Source organism: Hetaerina americana, unplaced genomic scaffold (genome assembly GCF_022747635.1).
Source record: "Hetaerina americana unplaced genomic scaffold, ioHetAmer1.1.p SCAF_1, whole genome shotgun sequence".
In the NCBI taxonomy this organism is placed as follows: Eukaryota; Metazoa; Arthropoda; class Insecta; order Odonata; family Calopterygidae; genus Hetaerina; species Hetaerina americana.
Window position 1 is genome coordinate 91,532,854 of NW_027286069.1, and position 20,045 is coordinate 91,552,898.

The window sequence follows — 20,045 nt, forward strand, 5'->3', positions numbered from 1 at the left end:
CTAGTTTTATAATTCTCTTGGTAACATCTCAATTTTTATCAAACATATGAGGATTCTTCTCTGTGATATAACTTATTTACGCTCCCAGTACAGATATTTGAATCATATTTCATATAGCCACACATTGGTGCCAAACTTTTTGTTTTATGTATTATTATTTTGTCACTCACAGGCTACATTTTAATAATGTTTTAATGCCGACTTTAACAATGTTATATATTTAAATCCTTGATAAATATTAACATATGCATGGGTTAAAATTGAAGTATGCAGTGGAGATGAGTGTCATTTGTGAGCTACTTATGTTAAGAAACCAGCTTAATGAAAACATTAGCCAATTATTAAATTCTGTGTTTAGGCAGAATTGGGTGACTTAGTGGAGGTCCCGCCCGAACCAGAGGAAAGTAATGAAGCTGTCAAAAATCCAAGTTCGCCCATGGAACCAGGTGGTTCACAACTTGTGTGTTTATTGAAAGAGCGATTGGAAATGTATGAGAAAGCAGAAGCTAATGCAAAAGTGGCTGGTGAAACATCTCGTGCAAGAAGGTATTTTTAAATAATGTATCTCTTTCTTTGATTGAGAATTTTAAAAATTAACTCTCTTTTGAATTTTATTTTTCTTGAGTTGTGTTTTGAAACTAAACAAGCACTCTTAGGAATAATTTTTAAAGATAGGAGTATTATTTTAGACCTTCCATATGCCAAAAATTGCATGAGGATAGGTAAATAGGATTGTTCAAAATGGTCTGTGTTCATCAGAAAGTCAACCAGAAAATAACTGATTAAAGTTTATATAAGAGATTTCATACTTATTTCAGTTTACTTTAAGATGTATGTGCTTATTTCTGATTAAGGTGAGACAGTAGAAATATTAACTGAGTTGAAAGGTCATGTTTATGGTGAAGTTCTGCTATTTCTAAAGTTGGAATGAGGTATTAACTACCTTCATTTATTTTCAACGAAAAGAATTTTATGTTATGAATTATGAAGACTGCCATTCTCTGATAATGAGCTCGTTGTTATTCATTAATGATTCCACAAAAGGCTATGCTGCTTTCCATTTGTAGTAGTTATTCAATTTTAATGTTAAGGACCAAGTTCACAAAACTAATTCAGGGGTTATTTGGTATGAAGAAAAATATTAAATTTGTGCAGAACCTGTACTTCATATTTTTCTCCTCATACCTTGCTAGATTAAACTCCCACAGCTAAGCAGTCTCTCACAACTCCTATGTGTGGGTGGCATGCGGAATTTAACTTTAAATACATGACATTGAATGAGCAAGCAGTGATTCTGTCTGGTTGAGGGCTGCAAGTCCGTGAGCAATCATGAGAGAAGGGTCTCTCCATGTGGAGAAAATTTCATGTTGGTGACAACTGTCGCTGATTTGTTATGAGCATATTCAGGGAATAAACAATTTACGACTGTTAACAGAAATAAGAATGGAAATCCAGTAATTATCACTTTCCCAAAATAAAAAGAATCTAATTGCATTTACTTCATAGAAATTAGAGAGACATAAGTACTTTAGCTATTAAGAAAAAGAGGAATATTATTATATTTTGAAAATAATTTTGGGAAACATTCTCATTTGTCTAGTTTGCAGCTTCTTGCTATTCTTTGTTGTTTTTATAATTTCATACTTTTTGTAAATAGGTGAATTTGTTGAGCTCTGAGTATGTCTAACTTTTTCAAAAAATCCATTTTAATCCATTAATAAAACTTTATTTTTGAGCAAGCCAAAGGAATTCAATATTTTTCTCAGTATTGATTTAAATTCCTGTCTTAGTAACAAAGTTGCTAGCCGTACATTATGCAGTGAGCCTCAATAGAAGTGATACACAACCCTTGGGCCATATACGAACCACCACTGCTTCTTATGCAACCTGTAATTGTTAATGTGGAGCTTTTAAAATAAAACAGTATAAAATTTACTTCATTTTTCTATTGAAAAAATTAAAAAATAGCATAAATGTGTCTTTCTTATTCACTTATGACCTAATATTGTAATAGAAGAATTCAAATGCAAGGAATAATTGCTATATTTATAAATATTTCTATCATTACAAACACTCTTGTATGGCATGTAAACTTGAAAAAAGTCTTATGCAATTAATAGACCAAGATTGTACATAGCCAAGTTAAAGGTTAACTAAGTGAGTGGTTGTCAAGCTGCAATAGGAAATGGTGGCTTAATTACTAATAAGATACATGCCTTATGTTTTATATTATTGATAATTTGAAGGATAGTTCATAATTGTATTTCATTCAGATATTACTTTCATATTCAGATTTTCTCGGGGAATCAAGACTTTGAAGGAGCAGCTGAGTCATGCAATAGCTGGTAAAGTTGTGAATGAGGCTGATATACCACCACCAGTTGCAACTGGAGAAAGGCCTAAAGATTCTAATAAAGAAAGTGGGTGTGATGGGCAGCCCTCACGTAAGTGAAACTGGAGAAGAATTGTGAGAGGGTAATTTAATGGATATAAAATTTTTGATTGGTTGGGAAATCTTAAAAGGCCTCAATGAAAAAGATTTCTCTCATTATCCTGAGTGCTTAAGAGTATGATAAATCAGAATTTCATTATTTAAAACCTGAAAAAAACATCTTGCCCAACTCTTTCTAAATCACTGGAAATGTACTACCGTATTTTCCCATCGATAACGCGCACACAGAACTTTGTAGTTATCATGAATTTGTATAGGTACTGCGTGCCCAGGGCTTCATAGTTATCTTGAACGTGTATAGATGCAGTACATCTGTATATGCATGTATACATGCGCGTAAAAATTATGTATAGTGTGTGTAAAAATACGTCTATGTGTTGATTTTTTCAATTTTCATTACATAATGTGCATCATCATTTTTTTGATAATCTGAACATTTTTGTATAGATAACGCACGCGTTATCGACAAGAAAATGCGGTAATTGGATACTATGCAAAGTGGTACTGTGCATTGTACAAGTGGATCTCTTTATAAGTGATATAGTCAATTCACATTTTTTTTGTTGGCTTATTAGCCACTTAGTGGAATTGTTTTGGTAGTTGTATTCATCATGATTCTGGCATTTTTGAAATCATGCATTTGGAATACATTCGATCTCACTTGTTCAGGAATGTTCATGATAAATGTTAAATGATCTATTGTTTCCTCTCTTACTTTTTTCCTTCGAAGGAGTGGCAATTTGTGGAATTTCAATTGACTCTTGATCCCAGATTGCAGCACAAATACTTTGCAGGCTTCATCTTTCTTTTTTGAAAGCAGGATTAATACTCATTAAAATGAAGATGGTTAAAATATACCTTAATGATTTATTAATATGATTTAATTCACTTTTTATTTGAACAAATTTATTTTCATTTAATTAGAGGATATGGATACTGACCGTTTTATTGTATTACCCTGGCAGTGAGTGCTTTATGGCACTGTGTTCATGGCTAATATTCTCTGTAATGACTCAAGAATTGGTGAAAAAAATTAATTAGTGGTTATCTCTCCTATTTCACATGTAAGCCCAGGCTTATTGCATTCATGTTGATTTCCCTTTCTTGGGGCTGTTGATTGGTATTTGCTAGGCTTATCTAGGCTTTTTTCATTTCAAAGTAATTTCCTTAACGCCATTATACAATTATGAGCCCATATAATCTGAAGAAATCATGGCCCAAAATTATATGCAGGTTGGCCATTTAACTGTAAAAGTGTTAATTTGCAGTGGATGATGGCAGCTGTGAGTTGTATTTCAAAACCTGTGATTGGATTGTTCAATTGCTGCTTGATTATTTTATCTAATTTTGAGGCATTTTGGAAATAAGTTCAATTCACTCTTTGAACCCATTGCAGAGTGATATACAAGTATCAATGATTATAGAATCTGCTGTTTTAAATGCATTATTTTGCTCATTTCAAGTTTTCATCATATACTATTAAGCTGTGATTACCTATGGTCAATACAGGATATAGGTGGTGTCAGAGTTGATCAATGTTACGGAGTAATTCAAATTTCTCTCATATAGAAAGCTCACCTGCTTCCTTTTGGCTAATGCCTGTAAAGTACTTAAATAAATCCATTGTTCTGCCGAATGCTGCAATCTTCAGCAGATAGTAGCATTCTGCAGTCCTTGTCCAGCTGACTGTCCTCGAGCAGTATTATTCATTTCTTCAGTCAAATAATGAAATAACAAATCTCCCATTTTCTCAATTTGTCCACTTCATGCCATTTCTTGGATGGATTTCTCCTAAGCCACTATGGATCTCTCTTCTTGATTTATTGTTTTTTTATTTACTCCCTAATAATAATGGCTATGAAATTTAATTTTGGTTGTATGTTGCATTATAAATGGTAAAAAAAACTTCTCAGTGTGGGCAACTTGATAAATGAAAGAAAGCTCGTTTTACTCAAGCTGGTGCTAATTTATCCTGAAATTGAACTTGTAGATGTCATCTGTTGTGTTAGTGTATGTTATCTCTATTTTTACATGCATTTATCAAATATTTTTCTCTGAAAGAACTTTACAGAGACACTCTAAAGAGAATTGGCAAATTATGGAAGAAGTCTAGGGTAGAGGTAATAGTATTAGAAGTAGGTGTGACAGAAGTACCTTTTGCCCCTAGGAATATGTAAATTTATGAATTTATTTCCAATGTTTAGGGCCTTTACCACCCGAGGTTCCATATCCTCAACCCCCTGCAAGTCCTCCATCTCTGCCCACACCCAATAATGAAGGTAGTGCTGCTCCAGCTGATCAGGATCCAAATGATGTAATTTTAACTACTCTTAATGAAAGGCGAAATGCATACCGACACGAAGCACTCTTAGCTAAGAAAAATGGAGATAGTGATGCTGCATTAAAGTTTGTGAGAATTGTCAAGGTAAGAATTCTTATTTAGTGCTGCATCAATAAATGACCTCAAGAAACCACAAAATGTGTGCCAGATTGAAAAGTGAAAGTAATGTCACGTATTTTGCTATTATTTCTATAATTTTAACAAACATCATATTGTTAAAAGTCACACTAAGGTGCCGGTTATGTCTGCGGGTAGGTAACTGATGCACCATTACTTATGATATTACAGTACAGATTCTGATGTACGAGGGTCATCCGGAAAGTAGTACCCGTTCGTGAAATAAAGACACAAAAGTAAATATTAACAAACATAAAAAATTTTATTTGAAAGAGGATACTTTAAACTACTTCTCAACATAATCTCCAAGCAAATTAAGGCATTTGTCATAACGTGTGACAAGTTTCTGTATTCCTGCTGCATAGTCCTTCGCCGCCAGCTCATTGAGATACGCGAGGGACCCATCTTGCACAAATTTTTGCATAATGCAGATGGTGTTTAACAATTTCATGAACAATTGTTCGAGAAACATTGGGAAAATGCTCACAGATGTCATCAATTGTGACGCGCCGATCGTTCCTCACGAATTCGTCAACTGAGCTCACCAGTTGGTCTGTAATGACAGACGGTCTCCCCGAACGCTCATCGTCGTGTGTGTTCCCCCTCCCCATGTTGAAGTTGCGACACCACCGCCGAACAGACGACTCGTCCATTACATTGTCTCCATACACCTCCTTTAATTGGCGATGAATATCACATGGGCGAACGTTTCTTGCATTGAGGAATTTAATCACTGCCCTCACTTCACAACTGGCGGCGTTCTCAATTTTTTTAAACATTGTAAACAATCACAGAAACAACACAGGCAATGCTAGCGTCACGCAACTTGGTTCAGAGAAGGCAGACAAGCCACTGAAGCTATCTGACCTCGTCCAGCGGCTACTCGCGTCGTCAGCACTTCATGCGGCACGAACGGGTACTACTTTCCGGATGACCCTCGTACCTTATAAGTAGTCATGAAAGTGTCATATTGCTTCTAAAGCAATTTTCTTCCTTTAAAACATTGAATAATTTCATTGCAGTTGGAAGGGGATGGAAATGATTTTTTTTAATATGTCAAAACTATATGATTTAACAGAGAACTTTTGTGGACTTGATGATGCCTTTTTAAAATTTTTGTTTTGGAGAACGAATGAATATTAGTTTATGCATTTTTCTTGGTATATTTAAATGTCTTAATGTTTATGATGTTCCTCCTAGCTAATGATTTCTTGGTTATTCTTGACTTACCGAGGTGTTGCAAATGGAGATTACATTTTGAAAGGGTTTATAACATTATCTCGTGTTTTTTTAACTGTTTTCAGTGCTCACAATTATTTGACATGGAATTACTCAGATGATTCGTAGAATTAATGTGATGAGGAAGGTAGGGGCCTTCCATTAACTTAATTCAAATTATCTTGACATTGATGCTCCACATATGTATGTTTTCTTCCTCTTGTTATCATTGTTCCTGCCTATAAACTATGAATATTGTGCCATTTTATCATTATTCCTTCAACAGCAATTTGACTCTGTAATAGCTGCTGTGAAAAGTGGTCAGCCAGTAGATTTGTCAGAGATGCCTCCTATGCCACAGAATGCGTCAACTGTGCCTTTGATCCCGTCCAGGGCAGCTCCTCAACCTCCACCCAGGACGAAGACTAGTCTGGTCACCAGATCAGAACCTCAGGGAAATGCAGATGAGGAAGCTGGAAATCAGATTCCTCAGAAAGGTTTGTCTGTAATGACATGTCTTTTCTTTTTGATTTTTAATTATTCATTAATACCTGGTGTATCTGCAGAAAAGAGGTTGTAAGTTATCTGTTCTCCGTAAGTCTCTGTCATATAAACAAGTTGACACCAAATATCCTCTTTGGATTGTGTTCAGAATTTAGCATCCGAATCATGCTTCTTCATGCTCTGATTCATGTATCGGCCATGACAGCATTTTATCCATCACTATTGTACTCACTGTCATGTTAGTGACTGACTTAAAAGTATGCTGGTGATATAGCTAGTAGTGAGTTCTGGGCTCTTGAGGCCTGAGATCAAGTTCAAGTATCATAGTAAGTTATTTTTCTCATTTAGTTTTTCCTTTTTTCAGATTAATAGCCTAAAGTTGATAACTTTATCTTTAAAGTCACCTTTTTAGTGATCTTATTTTCCTGCTGGTCCATTGGGTTTGCATATTTATTTCAGAACAGAATCTTTGCAGAATGTCCTTATTTATTTTGCATTATTCCTGAGGAGATGAATAACTGAGATATTTATCTTCATTGCTATCTATAATTTTCATTAAATATTACTTTAAGTGAATGCTCAAGCCAATTCTATGCAAACAGAATGAAGTATGGCCTGAATAATGAGACTTACTCTTTATTGTGCAGAATAAGGCATTCTCTGTGATCTTAGGGTATATTTAGGTGCATATGCCTATCAAAATCATTAAAGGACCACATTTGGGGGTTTCTCCGCATAGTTTGAGGATTCCTAATTAAAGCATTGTTTTGTCGATACTATACATTCTGGATACCCTATGGTCAGTGAGCCAATATCACTTTTATTTTGGTTCATACATTGGACCTTGAAATCAATCTCTAATGCCTATTCATTATACAAAAGAGAATTTTTATTTCTGTTTCTTTAAAAGTTTTGCTATGGTGAAAATGTTCTATTGTTAACTTATATGAATTTATCATCAATAGATCATTTCCATTGGTACCATGCCGGTGTAGGGAAGCAGTGGTTTAAAACGGTCAATTAGGAACTTTAAGCACAGGTTGATGCTTGAAGTTGAATGCAATTTTTAAAAGTTAAGAAAATGAAGGTTATCTGTATGAAATCATTTCCAAATCAAAATGCTACTGCAGTGACTTTTGTTTACCAAATTTGACCTAGCATAAATTTGAATGATGCTGGGATGAACTCAATACAACAGACAAGTATGACACATGAAAATAGTAAATTATATGCAAAAATATTTTAATTTTTATTTGTTTGTTGTGCTCTGAGTCCAGTTAATCAAAAGTTGAGCTCCCTTGATATCCTAATGGGACCCACTGGAAGCTATCTTCATGACTTATGATGAGTGTGAAGAGAATTACCCATTTAGCTGCTTTATGACAGTTTTATTCATCGTGTACTCTGTTTTGTCCTAAAATGTATTTTTTTTAGTAATGGGCGATGTCATGAAAAACTTTTCTTTTTTAGCACCACCACCCCCACCTCCTCCTGCCCCTACTTCAGTATTAGAAGCTTTAGAGCAACGTCTGCAACGTTTTAAGGAGGCTGAGCAATCTGCAAAAGAAGAAGGAAATAACTCCAAAGCTCGGAGACTTGGGCGCATTGTAAAGCAGTATCAGTCAGCCATTAATGATCATAAAAAAGGCAAACCTATCCCATATGATGAGCTGCCTACTCCTCCTGGTAAGAAAATTTTTAATTTAACAAGATCTCTACAAGTCTGGAAAAATATAAAATTTATAAGGGGATGTGGTAGTCCGTCCAGTGAGTAGAGCATTGGACTACTGACTGGAGGGCCCGGTTGCGATTCCTGGTGTCCCTGGGCACTGTCAGCTTTATCCTGGTAATGGTTTTTGGATACATGATCTACCTGGGAAATCATAGGTGGTGCAGGAAAAGGGACTGGCCTCTGTACCTAAATGTGTGATTCTCACATGCTGTTCATGGACATTAAGTAAGGATAAAATTTTAGAAAAAGATCTGTGGAAACTTTGATCAGGGGAGTGGCTTTGTATGTTGCGGAAACATAGTTATTAAAGCCAGATGATAGGCATAAACTGGAGGCTTTAAATATATTGGTTTGGTGGAGGATATAAAAGGTAAAATCGGTGTAAAGAAAAACAAAGTAGTAGGCAAGGGGGAGGAGAAAGGTTTGTTCAAAGAAATACAAAGGAGGCAGGAATAGCTGATGCATTTTAACTGAAGTTAGAATGTTGCAGACTGGGATAGAGGGGATAATATTAGGCAGATGAAGAATGGGTAGGAATGGTATAGTTATATTGAACAGAATGAAGGGAGGAAGGAAGTATGTAGATTTGAAGACGGGTTTAGTGTGGGGTGTCAGGTTGTGTCTTATTAGGTAAGGCCAAAAAAAATTGTTTAGCTAGTGTTCATCAAAAACCTGCCAAAAAGTGTAGACTGCAAACCCATTATAAGTTATGAGAATAAAAAACTTATAATTTCTTTTTATTGAGCAAACCTCATATTTTATTTAAATAACTGTATTTAAATGTTAAATGGGAATCTGTAATACTTATGAATCATAAAGAGTCATTAGAAGTAGTTGATGATCATGGGTGCTAAAAATTAGAGGGAAAACATATTCAATGGGTGTGCAATTTTTAAAACCCCAGATAGCCTGGATTTCACCCATTCTTGCCTAACTCCAGCCCTATATGATCCATATTAGTGAGGGTTTATTGTATATGAAATGTCAGTAATTCTTCCGAGTGCCAAGGAAATAAATTAATGTAGGTATGTGACATTTTTTTAATAATTTGGGTATGAAATAGAATATGCATTTTAGCCCTGGGCTGTATACACTGTTGCGATGATGTTAATGCATGCACACGCTGTGCGCAGTGAATTGGTTAGTCCCAATAACTATCCGCTAACCCTGAGGATAGCCTTACTCTAATTTTCTGGGCCCAGGTTGGATTTTGTGTATATACTGTGGTTTGAATCTTGGAAATGTTACTGGTCAGTTATTGTGACTTAGGACCAAAGAAAGGTGAAAATGAAAAGGTATTTGTATTAAAATGGTGGTTTATAAGCAGCTAAATATGTGAGCTCTTATGTGATTACAAGGGTTTATTAATGGTACATTTTTTTATTGAATGAATTTAAATTATTGCCACCTTGGTTATTTTCCCTTGGAGTTTTTAACCAAAATTGCTGTATGAAATTCAATCTGCATATGTATGACTCATGTTGTCCCGAGTGAATTATTAAAATCAAATGTGTTTTTGGGTGTACATATTTTGTGATATTGTCACAATGGAATATTCCCTATGGAATGAATCAATAACATAAGCATTGGACTCACGGTACTTTCATAAAGCATGGATCTGGTCTAACTTAAACATGAAAGTGAACAACTTTTTTTATTTAGGACACATTAGAATGATAGAATTCCGAAGACTGTTTGATGTGCTTGGCAAAAAATGTTTAGTTTCCAATAATAATTTTCACCGAAGATACAAATGTATTTAGTATTTATAAAATATGTTTGCAAAAATGTATTTTAAAATTGTATTATTGGTTGATCTGTTAGGTGTTATTACTTATAAAAAACATCCTGAAGGATAATCAAAATAAAAAAGACTAAATTAGTTTGTAAAGAGCACAGATTTTAATGACAAAGCAAGCCTATCATTACAATGCGTTAAGAAAACATCGCTAAGTTTAAATTGAGTACACTGGCTGTAAAAGACCATGCTTATAGATCCCTGAACAACATTTATGGTAAAAGTCGGTCATGATACCCCTTGCGGCAAATTTAAATCAAAAGGTATAATGAATAATTTTCATGAGAGCTCAGAGATTATACATGAATCTTTTTATGGCTGACCTATAACTTTGTAGGAGTAATGCTCCTCTGCCTTCCTTATTTGTTGGAGAACTGAAATAATAATAACATCTATGCTGCATTTTGCATTTGAAACTTGACTACTGAAAATGGCTTTATAATTGTCATAGTTATCATAATCCTTAATTATTTAATATAAAAACATGATTTCAAGATAAATATATAATAATGATAATTTATTTCCCAAATTGACACTGTAGTATGGTACAGAATATCACCAATTATGTACGTGTATATAGTACGTCAAGAAGTAAAGTAATTTAATAATTACTAGCCAGAAAAAATAAAATTACACCTACATGCATAATCATGTGCAAAATATAAAATTCAATATTACCCAGAATTGATTTAGTCATTCACACTGTAAAAACATTTTTCATTTCAGTACATATACAATTTCTTTTTTAAAATAGAGAGTGATTTCCTATTTTGTAAACTAATGGGAAGGTTGTTGAACATTTTGATGCACAGAGAACAAGGTCCCTTAATCATTATTGTCATGCTAGCAGATAGTACACACCGATGATATCTTGTCCTAGTCTCATAAGTGTGTGTGTGCCATTGTTTGATGGGAATAAAGCCATGTTATTTTTTACAAAAATTACTGGATTATAAATAAAACAGAAGGGACTGTTGATATGTCAAGGCTTTGAAACAGTGGTCTACAGTGGGCTCTGTGGGGTTTATTGCGCATGGACCTAAGCAATTTCTTTCATTGTACTGTAATTTATGGAAAGTTATGAGCCTTCCAGTTTTAAATGTTAATGTATAATTTTGTTTCTTCATGGTGACACCATAAAGAAATATGGAAAGTAATTTTTTCAATTTTTCATTTAATTTTCTATATTATGTTTTCTATCTTAAATTAGGATTTGCTCTTATTCCTGGCCAGCCTGCACCTAAACCTCCTGAACCTATTGATGATGTTAATGAAGAAATGGCTGGTCAGGATGTACCTTCTTCTGAGCCGAGCAATTCACCAGTCACTCCTAACAAACCTACAACAAGTCCGTCTGCTTCATCTTTAAATAAAAAAGAAGGTAATGAGTCATTTACTTTTCTCAATCTGGAATTTAAGTTAAATTCCAGTTCCAGTCTTGTCTTCTCGAGTGTGGAGAAAATATTTATTTTTCTTGCTCAAAATTGTCAATGCATTTGTATTGATGCAAGAACCTCATTTGTTATTTTTGAAGGTCTGCAAATGAATTCCTCATAATTCTGAAATTCTTCCATCATAGACTTGTAGTTGCCTCTTTCACTGCACATCTCTTAAAATCTTCAGCTTGTATGTATTTTCAATCTGATACTCAGGAGCTTTCAACCTCATGTCATTTTTGTTTAATTCCACTGCTACTTGTGATTTATATTGTCTTTTTCCAGTGTGATTAACCTACTTTTGGTTGCCCATTGCTAAAATAGTAACAGCTAACATTCACACAACAGTTCTCAATTCTTGGGAACTTGAATATTAGCCTGGAAAATTTGGAAAAGTCAGGAAATTTAGAATTAGTGCAATCAGCAATCATGCTATTTTCTTCTCTATAATTATTGAATTTAATTGTTTGAGATGAGATAATGCAAGAATGAACTGACGAGTTCCTGTATGCTGATGCTGCTAAGATATATTTTTTCAAAATTAAACTAGGTAACATTACCACACCTCCTGTAAGTGGCCCTGGAGCTCAGTCAACGAGACTGGACCGGCAGCTAGATGTCTTGGTTAAGCGACAAGCAGCATTCAAGAAAGCAGCTTTGGAAGCAAAGAAGAGAGGTGATGTTGCTCAAGCCCGGGAACATCTGAGGATTGCCAAAGGAATTGATCCACTCATTGAAGCAACCCAAAGTGGTCTCCCAGTTGACATGGAAACAGTAAGCTTATTAACTTGCATTCATTATTTCACTCACATATTTCAGTTCTTGAAAAGAAGGAATGCTCTCTTATTTTCTAGAATAGAAATTTCTTCTCTGTAATTATTTCAAGAATTATCTTCTTGAGAGTGAACTACGTTAGATCACAATTCTATCACTGTTTTAGGTTGTTTAAATTTCATGGCCCCTAGATCCATGGAAAGGCAGTGGGCAGAGGGCCATGCCATTGGTGGGGAAAACTTGGAGGGGAAGACAAAGTTCCTCCATTTTCCATGTCATCCCATATAACTTTTTCTACCCTACTTTAATCTTAGTCCATTTTAAATTTGGCATTAATTAATGCATCCAATTTTTAATAATTCTCAGAGATGTTTTAGTTCAGAACATGGAAATAGGGTGGTAATCTTAGCATAGTGTCATTTTCACATAGTATTTCATGCACCTAAAAGATCATTGACTCCCGCTGTCTTTCAATGTTAATTTCTCTCATGATGATTTCTATGAAATTGAGATCTTAAGTCATGGCATAGGTAAAAAAATCTATTTATACAGTTAGTAATAATTTACAAAATGTATGCTATGTAGCCTGTCTAAACCTACCTAAACTATCTAAATTTAGGTACCTGAACTACATATCCGAACAGAAAATGGAAAAATAACTGTGCTGAAGAAAGCAGTGAGGTAGGCATCAAATGAAAGTGGTCAGAGTGAGTCCCTTAGTGAGAGTAGTCTCTTTCACCCTCACCCCACTTATCTTCAGTTCTTAAAATAGACTTGATCAGGCCCAAAACTGGTTCATGCACATGAGCATTCAAATAAGCTATGCCAGATTGTATTCATTACAGCATTTACGAAACAATAGGTAGCCTTATAATTTGTTTGTATTCATTGATTTGAAACATGTGAGGGCAAGTCAATAAATAACTCGCAAAACTGAAATAGAGGCAATAATAATCAAAGTAGCTTCCTGAAATTTACTTCACTTTTCTAAATATTCACCCTGTACAATTAGACATCCCATCTCTTTAAAAGTCCTTGATAGCTGGCAGAAAAGAAGTCTTTTGTTTGTTGTCACAGTCATTGAGTAACCTCTTGGACTAAGGCATCATCATTTTCAAAACGTTGGCCTGCCAAATGATTTTTTAGGGGCCCAAACAGATGAAAATCCTTGGGGGGAATTCTTTTTTGAAGTTTACGTGATGGAATTGTAAGCTTTACAGTTAGCATGTTCTGCCAACTCTCTCACCACAGTTTTCTGTCTCATTAGTGAATTAGGGAATGTCTATATTTTCTACCTAGCTTAACAAAAGATTTCCTTTTTAAAATATGGAGTTATTGAATATGACCAATTAGTCTCCAGTATTAGAAACTATGTTACTTCGTTTCTTCTTTGTCCTCTGCACACTCTTCCTGTTCCTTTCTAGTCACTGCAGCTTAGTTTTTTTTACAGTTCTGCTATTATCTTGTTTCCTTCTCTTTGATAATGTGGATTTTCAGCCTTGGCCTGTCTGAAAAAAATTGAATCTGAAAATATTAAACACTTCAGGATAAGATCCAAATTATGGGTGGTATATTTCCACTGCATTAAAATTTTACCGTCATTAGAGAAGATGATATTTTTCAAATATCAAGCCAATCCACTATCCAACAAATATTTTTTTAAAGCTTCTATAAATTTCCAAGTAGAAACATCTTATTACACACAGATATTTGTTTGTTTATCCAATCTCATTATTTAAAAAAGGTTATTTTAGAAAATTGTATTTATTCAAAATATCTTTGAGTTTTACAAAAATTTATGTACTTATCTCAACAATATGAAAGGTCCCTGGCAGATTGATTACTTGAAGAGAAGGCCCCTGCTAAGTACACTAACGGGACCTAAGAATTTGAAGAATACCAGGCGATAAATAGTACAATAAATGCATATGTGCTTTTGCACAAAAGGTAAATCCTGTCTGGTGTTTTTGCTACAGCACGTTAACCTGAGTGATTGGACATTGAAGAAATGGTTAAAACAAAATGTGTACTCATAATGCCCTGGATTTACTGAGAAAATACCAGAGTTCACTTCTTCCTTTAGTAGAATTTCACATCTGTTTAGGCTTAATCTTGGTAGTAATGGTGGAACTTTTATAACTGTTAAATTAATTAAAATGAAGTGTTTCCAGAAGAAATAATTGAAGTTAAGGAAGAGTGATTTACTTTAGATCTTTGGAGATCACAGATGATTATGATTTTGTGATCAGAGATGGAAAAAGGGTAATGCTATGTTTTTGGATGATTAAATTATATTTTTTTGGAAAATTAGGTGTAATTAAAGAGAAAAATTTTAGGATTTAATTTATCCATAGGTTACATACAATGAGGTAACTTAACAAGATAAATGAGTAATTGTTTATTCTAAATTTGAGCATGCTATAACTGCAGATTGATTAAGACCACTTAACCTAAACTTGAAAGTATTTTACGTGCCTATTTTTGTTGACAGAAAGGGAGTAAATTTTATTTTATGTAATACATTTATGATTTAATGATGTTCGTTAAAATAAATTAAAAACAATTAATTTCACTTCTCAAATGGAAAATGTGTGGGGTGAAAAGAGGTTGAAATTGTACCAGGTATGATCATTTATACCATTGAAAGTGTATTGGAGGATGTATTTCCAAAAAAAATAATGTGGCCAAATATGATGAAGCAAAGAAGCACGCACCTTCAATAGAGTTCCTTGAAAATGTTCTAAATTGTATGAAGCATCTGCTGCTTTTTGAATGCATTATTTTATTTGAGGAGACTTTATGAAGGACTGCTTCATGCCTCTCTCTCTCCTGTGATTACTTTAAGCTCCCCCTGCCCCCTGAAGAAAAAGCTGCTCTTCTGGAAACAGATTTTGACTTTGTGTCAGTTGAAGACTGTACTCCTGGAAGTATTGCAGAAATATATGAAAGGCTAGAAGAAGACCTATCAAAACAAGTAATGGTGAGTAATCATCCTCTCCAGAGTTAAGAATTTCAACTTAAATGAGTTTCAGTGCAAAATTCCTTACTCTTTATAGCTACTAAAATGACCACACTAAACAAGATGATGTTAATGATAATTATATTGATATTAAAACTAATTGTAGGACTAACATCTGTTAGACCCAAGTAGAAACATAGGTAAGGTTTGTTTCAAGTGCTTATGATCTTGCTCATAGCTTGATATTTTCTTAAATACTGACATCTAGATAAAAAACACTGCATTCAATAACTTATCAGCAATAACCAAAGATTAGAAATCACAAGGAGCAACAACAATTTCAAAACAAAACATTAAGTTCAACTTGATACCCACATTTTTTATGTTTTGCTAAATTATCAGAAGTGGATGACAATATTGATAGGCATGTTGCAATAATCCTGTGCCTGCCATTTTTCTATCCACATTGGTCGGCAGTCTTTTCAATAGGTAGAAGGTCAACACAGTTGTTCAATCTCCTTTGTATAATTACGATGGCAGTATTTGTTTATCCTCTTCAGATAGGGGTCTAGAACTCGAGTCTCTTCACGTATGCCATGTTTCAGTTTAATCCTAGACAATAAGCTATGTTTCATTTTGAATCTCAGTTTTAATCTCTTGCCATTTTACTTGAATTTCACCTTAATTTGAGGATTTTGTGTTCTAAAGGTCTCTGCTGTCGAAATCCATTGTAAAGAGCAGCTTTTCTCAATGTATAGCAATCTGCTAATGATTCCATTTAATCAACCTTTTTCTGAAGAACTACCGATGGTTTTTTACTGGTGTTTATCAAAATTGTGAACAAGACCTAGGATATGATGCCCCAAATTGCCTTCCATAATTGGTTTTCAGTGATCTGCTGCCACATTCACTCTATCTTGTCATTTCTGATGTAGTTTTAATTGTTTCAAGGGTCCGTGTTCATGAGCCATGTTGCTGTTACTATTTCACTGAAATCTTAAATTTCTTTGAAAACAATAGGAAAACAGCGTCACAAATAATTTACACCTGGGACCTCTGAGTGAACAGGCCCACAAGATAGAAAATTCGTGTTCCTGTCAATAAAATATAGAAGCAAATTTTTTAATTTCCATTATTTCATTCCCACAGATGATGGTCATGACTCTAAATATTAGGCAATCACTATGGGTGCAACATATTGCTCTTGTTGATACTTATTTACTTTACATTTAAATTATAAGATAATAAACATAGGTAATACTCATTCATAAAAATTCTCATTTTATGTCATACTTGTTGCATAAAGACTGCTTTATTTTTTCCTCTAAACCGTAAAGAAACCTAGGATACTGTTTTTTGTTTGTGTCATTTATTTTTAGGTGACTTCAAAATATAAATGCTCTTGAAAATCCAGTGTACAATTTTAATAACATGTGGCATTAATTTATAAAATTAACTTCGGGATCTTTTATTGCAAATAATATTTAAATGGTAGGTCAAGAGATATGCATATTGGTCTATCTTATCTTAAACCATTTCTTTTTTATTGTAATTATGACTGTAGTTTCCTAAATAATTATCACAGCTAAACCAATTTGCTTCACCATTCTATTCAACTTCAGTTTTAAATTAAGTTGGGAAGAAATGCTGGATATATAGTATGCAAATTTATTGAAATATTATCACATTCCTTTTTAGTTCCAGACTTATTTATTAGCTCTTATATGATTTAATTTTTACTTCATTTACATTTTTAATTTTCATTATATTCAGATAAAATTTAATAAAAGTTACAAAAATAAAATCAGCTCCATTTGCCTGCATTAACTTCACGAATTGCAATTTAAAAAATAAGTCTTTGAAAATTTAAGTTCATCAGTTAAAAAGTGAGGATGTCTCTTGTATGATAAATTAGATATGTATGTTTGTGTTTTATTGTAGTACTGTTTCCCTCTCTCTCATTAACTAAAATAAAAAAGTAGTTTATTACTTGTGAACATGTACTGATTCATTTTCATTTTACTCCATTTAATTTAAAGTAATTGCTAAGTGACTAGGATATCCTGGATACATTTTATTTAGATGGTTAATTGACATTTTTCTAAACCTCGGATGTCTTCCCAGTGGATTAATGAAGACATAAAAGTGATTCAAGCCAATTTTATTTCATACAATGACAGAATTGATTGCAGAGATTTAGTGGTGATGGAGAAATTGAAGGAATTGAAGAGCTTTGGCATGGCATATATTTTTAGTCCCAATTGAAGTTCTAAAAATATGTGTTTAAATCATTCAGAAAGCATTAAATTTTCATATTGGAGTGTGTATAGTGAAATTGAATGTTCTAAATATTTTTTGGCATTATGTATGAACACTTTAAGGTGTGTAACTCATCTAAAGGATAAGTTTTTAGAAAGATTAATGGAAAAATAGTATTTAACGCAAGAATATTTTATTCAGTGAAATCATTGCTAGCTTTTTGCATATAAATCCATAGAATAGGCCTATGTATTGCATTGCATATATTTTTAAATGTTAAAACTATTATTAATTAGAATTCAGAGATAACTATTTTGAATTGTATAAGTGTATTGACTGTATTAATATTTGAAATTCTGTTATACTTATATGCAAATTTAGTATATAATTGTTAAAGTGCTTGTAGATAAGCAAGTGGTAGAAGTGGTGTTGTGAATAGGATTTAAAAGATCAAATAGCATTTAAAGTTTAATCATGTGGTAAAACTTTGTTTTTCTCATTCTTTCTATGCTTAAACCATTTTCATTACCTAGTTTTGGAGTGCATCTTGCAGTAGTAGTAGTACTCATTCCGGGAGGTTAGCGACAGCTTAAGTCAATTTGTGCCATTAAAGATAGGTGGGTAAAATGGTAGGATGAGTAGGATGCTCAGGGAAAAGAGAAAGTACAGAGGGAAACCTGTTATTGGCATAGGCACCAAGGTGTCCATGGTTTAATGCTCCATCCAACGGACAGCACACACAACTTGAAGTTCTCTGTACATGGAACCTATCTAGGGATTGAAATATCACTGAAAAATCCTGCCACCTCTAGCATGTGAACCCAGGTTCTCTAGGTGTAAAGCCAGTATATTATAAATTCATCTATTTGTCTAAGTTGGTTAGTTGTGCATTAATCAAATTATAGTAGTAATTTGGCCTTTTTTAATGACATAATTTAAAGTACATATTTTTTTCATTTGTTCTTTTTCCACACAATAAGTCTTGGAAATATTTTGCATTTTTATGTGGATCTCTTTCTGTGACCATTAACATTCAAGCTACCTTTTTATTCTAAATTCCCAAATTTTGGCTTACTAGTGTAATGCAAGTTTCCCAGTCTTATCAATTACTGCTTATGTTGACACGAGAGACTCTGGTCATTGTAATTTTTACTCTTTTGTTTTGTATTACTTTAGCATGTAACAGAGTGAACTACTCAATGTAAAATAGGCATCTGTTTTGTTATTGAAGTTATGCTCTGATGGTCACCACGTCAGGTATTTATACTGTCATTGCAATGAAAGAAAAAATGTTGGAAGAACATTAATCACGTTAGGCTACTGAGATTTTGAAAGCTGATTAATGACATGAAACAGAATTTCTGAACATTTTTTCTTTGATTTTGCTCTTGCTTTAGTTGTATTTATTACATGTTTAGTAATGTTTACAGGTATTGTTTTCACTGTATTATTAATGCTATATTTAGTTGATAAAAATTTTTAATTTGCTGTTCTTTGTTTGTTTTGAAGATGTGTATGAATACAAGAGATCATTTCCGTGCCATTGGTGATGTAAGCAGTGGGAACCGCTTTGAGCAGATGGCCCTTCACTCCAAAAAGGACTTGGATGCTGTGAGGGCTGCCTATGCTGCCCACAAGGTTGACTTGTCATCCATGGGAGAGGAGGAAACCAAGAAAACACCTCCACCACGATTTCATTATGAAAACAAAACATTTTCAATTGTGCAGTGAGTAAATTAGTATTTTCAAATTTATTTTAAACAAAATGAATGACAAAAAAACAGGGCCTTTCCTGTAGAATCACTTTTGCTTTTGATGGGGTTTTAGATTCACATGATCCTTTTCTAAGAAATATTGTTTACAGGTATTTTATTATTAGAGTTAATTTCCCAAAAAAGGTTTCTGTAAATCTCTGGAAAACCTCCTGCATGTACCATACATATGTTAAGTTATAGTTAAGACAGTTCAAATTTAATACATTACTTGAATTTTATTTGCTGATTAGTCCATTAAACAGTTAAATGAAAGTAGCCAGAGGAACTAACAGATTTATAAATTTATTTTTGTATTAACATCATGTAATACTAACTGCCATAACATTCCCTAAACATATAATTCAGTTATATAAATTCCTTTTTTATTTTACTTTCCTTTCATTTGTGCGTTGCAATGTACCTCTTGGTGGTTTCCACCATTAAATTTTTATAGTTATTGGGAATATATGCATTGTCTTTACTGCGTAAGGAGCAATATCATTTCTCCAAGTTGAGTTTAAATGGTGGAAGTTTGTTTAAGTTTGAGTAAAATTGAAGACTCCTACTCCAGCTTAACCTAGGAGTTAGCAAATGTTGGTTATTTTTTATTTCATAGCAAACTTTTCTAAAATAATTTATCCAATTGAATAATATTGAAAAAGATTCCTTAGCTGAAATTGCAAAACTGATTCCATGCTTGT

General features: G+C 33.5%; 1 protein-coding gene across 1 annotated transcript in view; it reads left to right on the forward strand.

Annotated features, from left to right (window-relative positions):
• The window catches only part of l(2)gd1 (lethal (2) giant discs 1), a 43,753-nt gene that overhangs the window by 990 nt on the left and 22,718 nt on the right, over positions 1–20,045 (forward strand). The window contains exons 4-12 of the mRNA XM_071593316.1: positions 359–546; positions 2,293–2,444; positions 4,657–4,877; positions 6,415–6,625; positions 8,103–8,318; positions 11,373–11,543; positions 12,149–12,372; positions 15,218–15,352; positions 19,100–19,317. Coding sequence (XP_071449417.1) covers positions 359–546; positions 2,293–2,444; positions 4,657–4,877; positions 6,415–6,625; positions 8,103–8,318; positions 11,373–11,543; positions 12,149–12,372; positions 15,218–15,352; positions 19,100–19,317 — 1,736 coding nt within the window. The remainder of the gene's footprint in view (positions 1–358; positions 547–2,292; positions 2,445–4,656; positions 4,878–6,414; positions 6,626–8,102; positions 8,319–11,372; positions 11,544–12,148; positions 12,373–15,217; positions 15,353–19,099; positions 19,318–20,045) is intronic.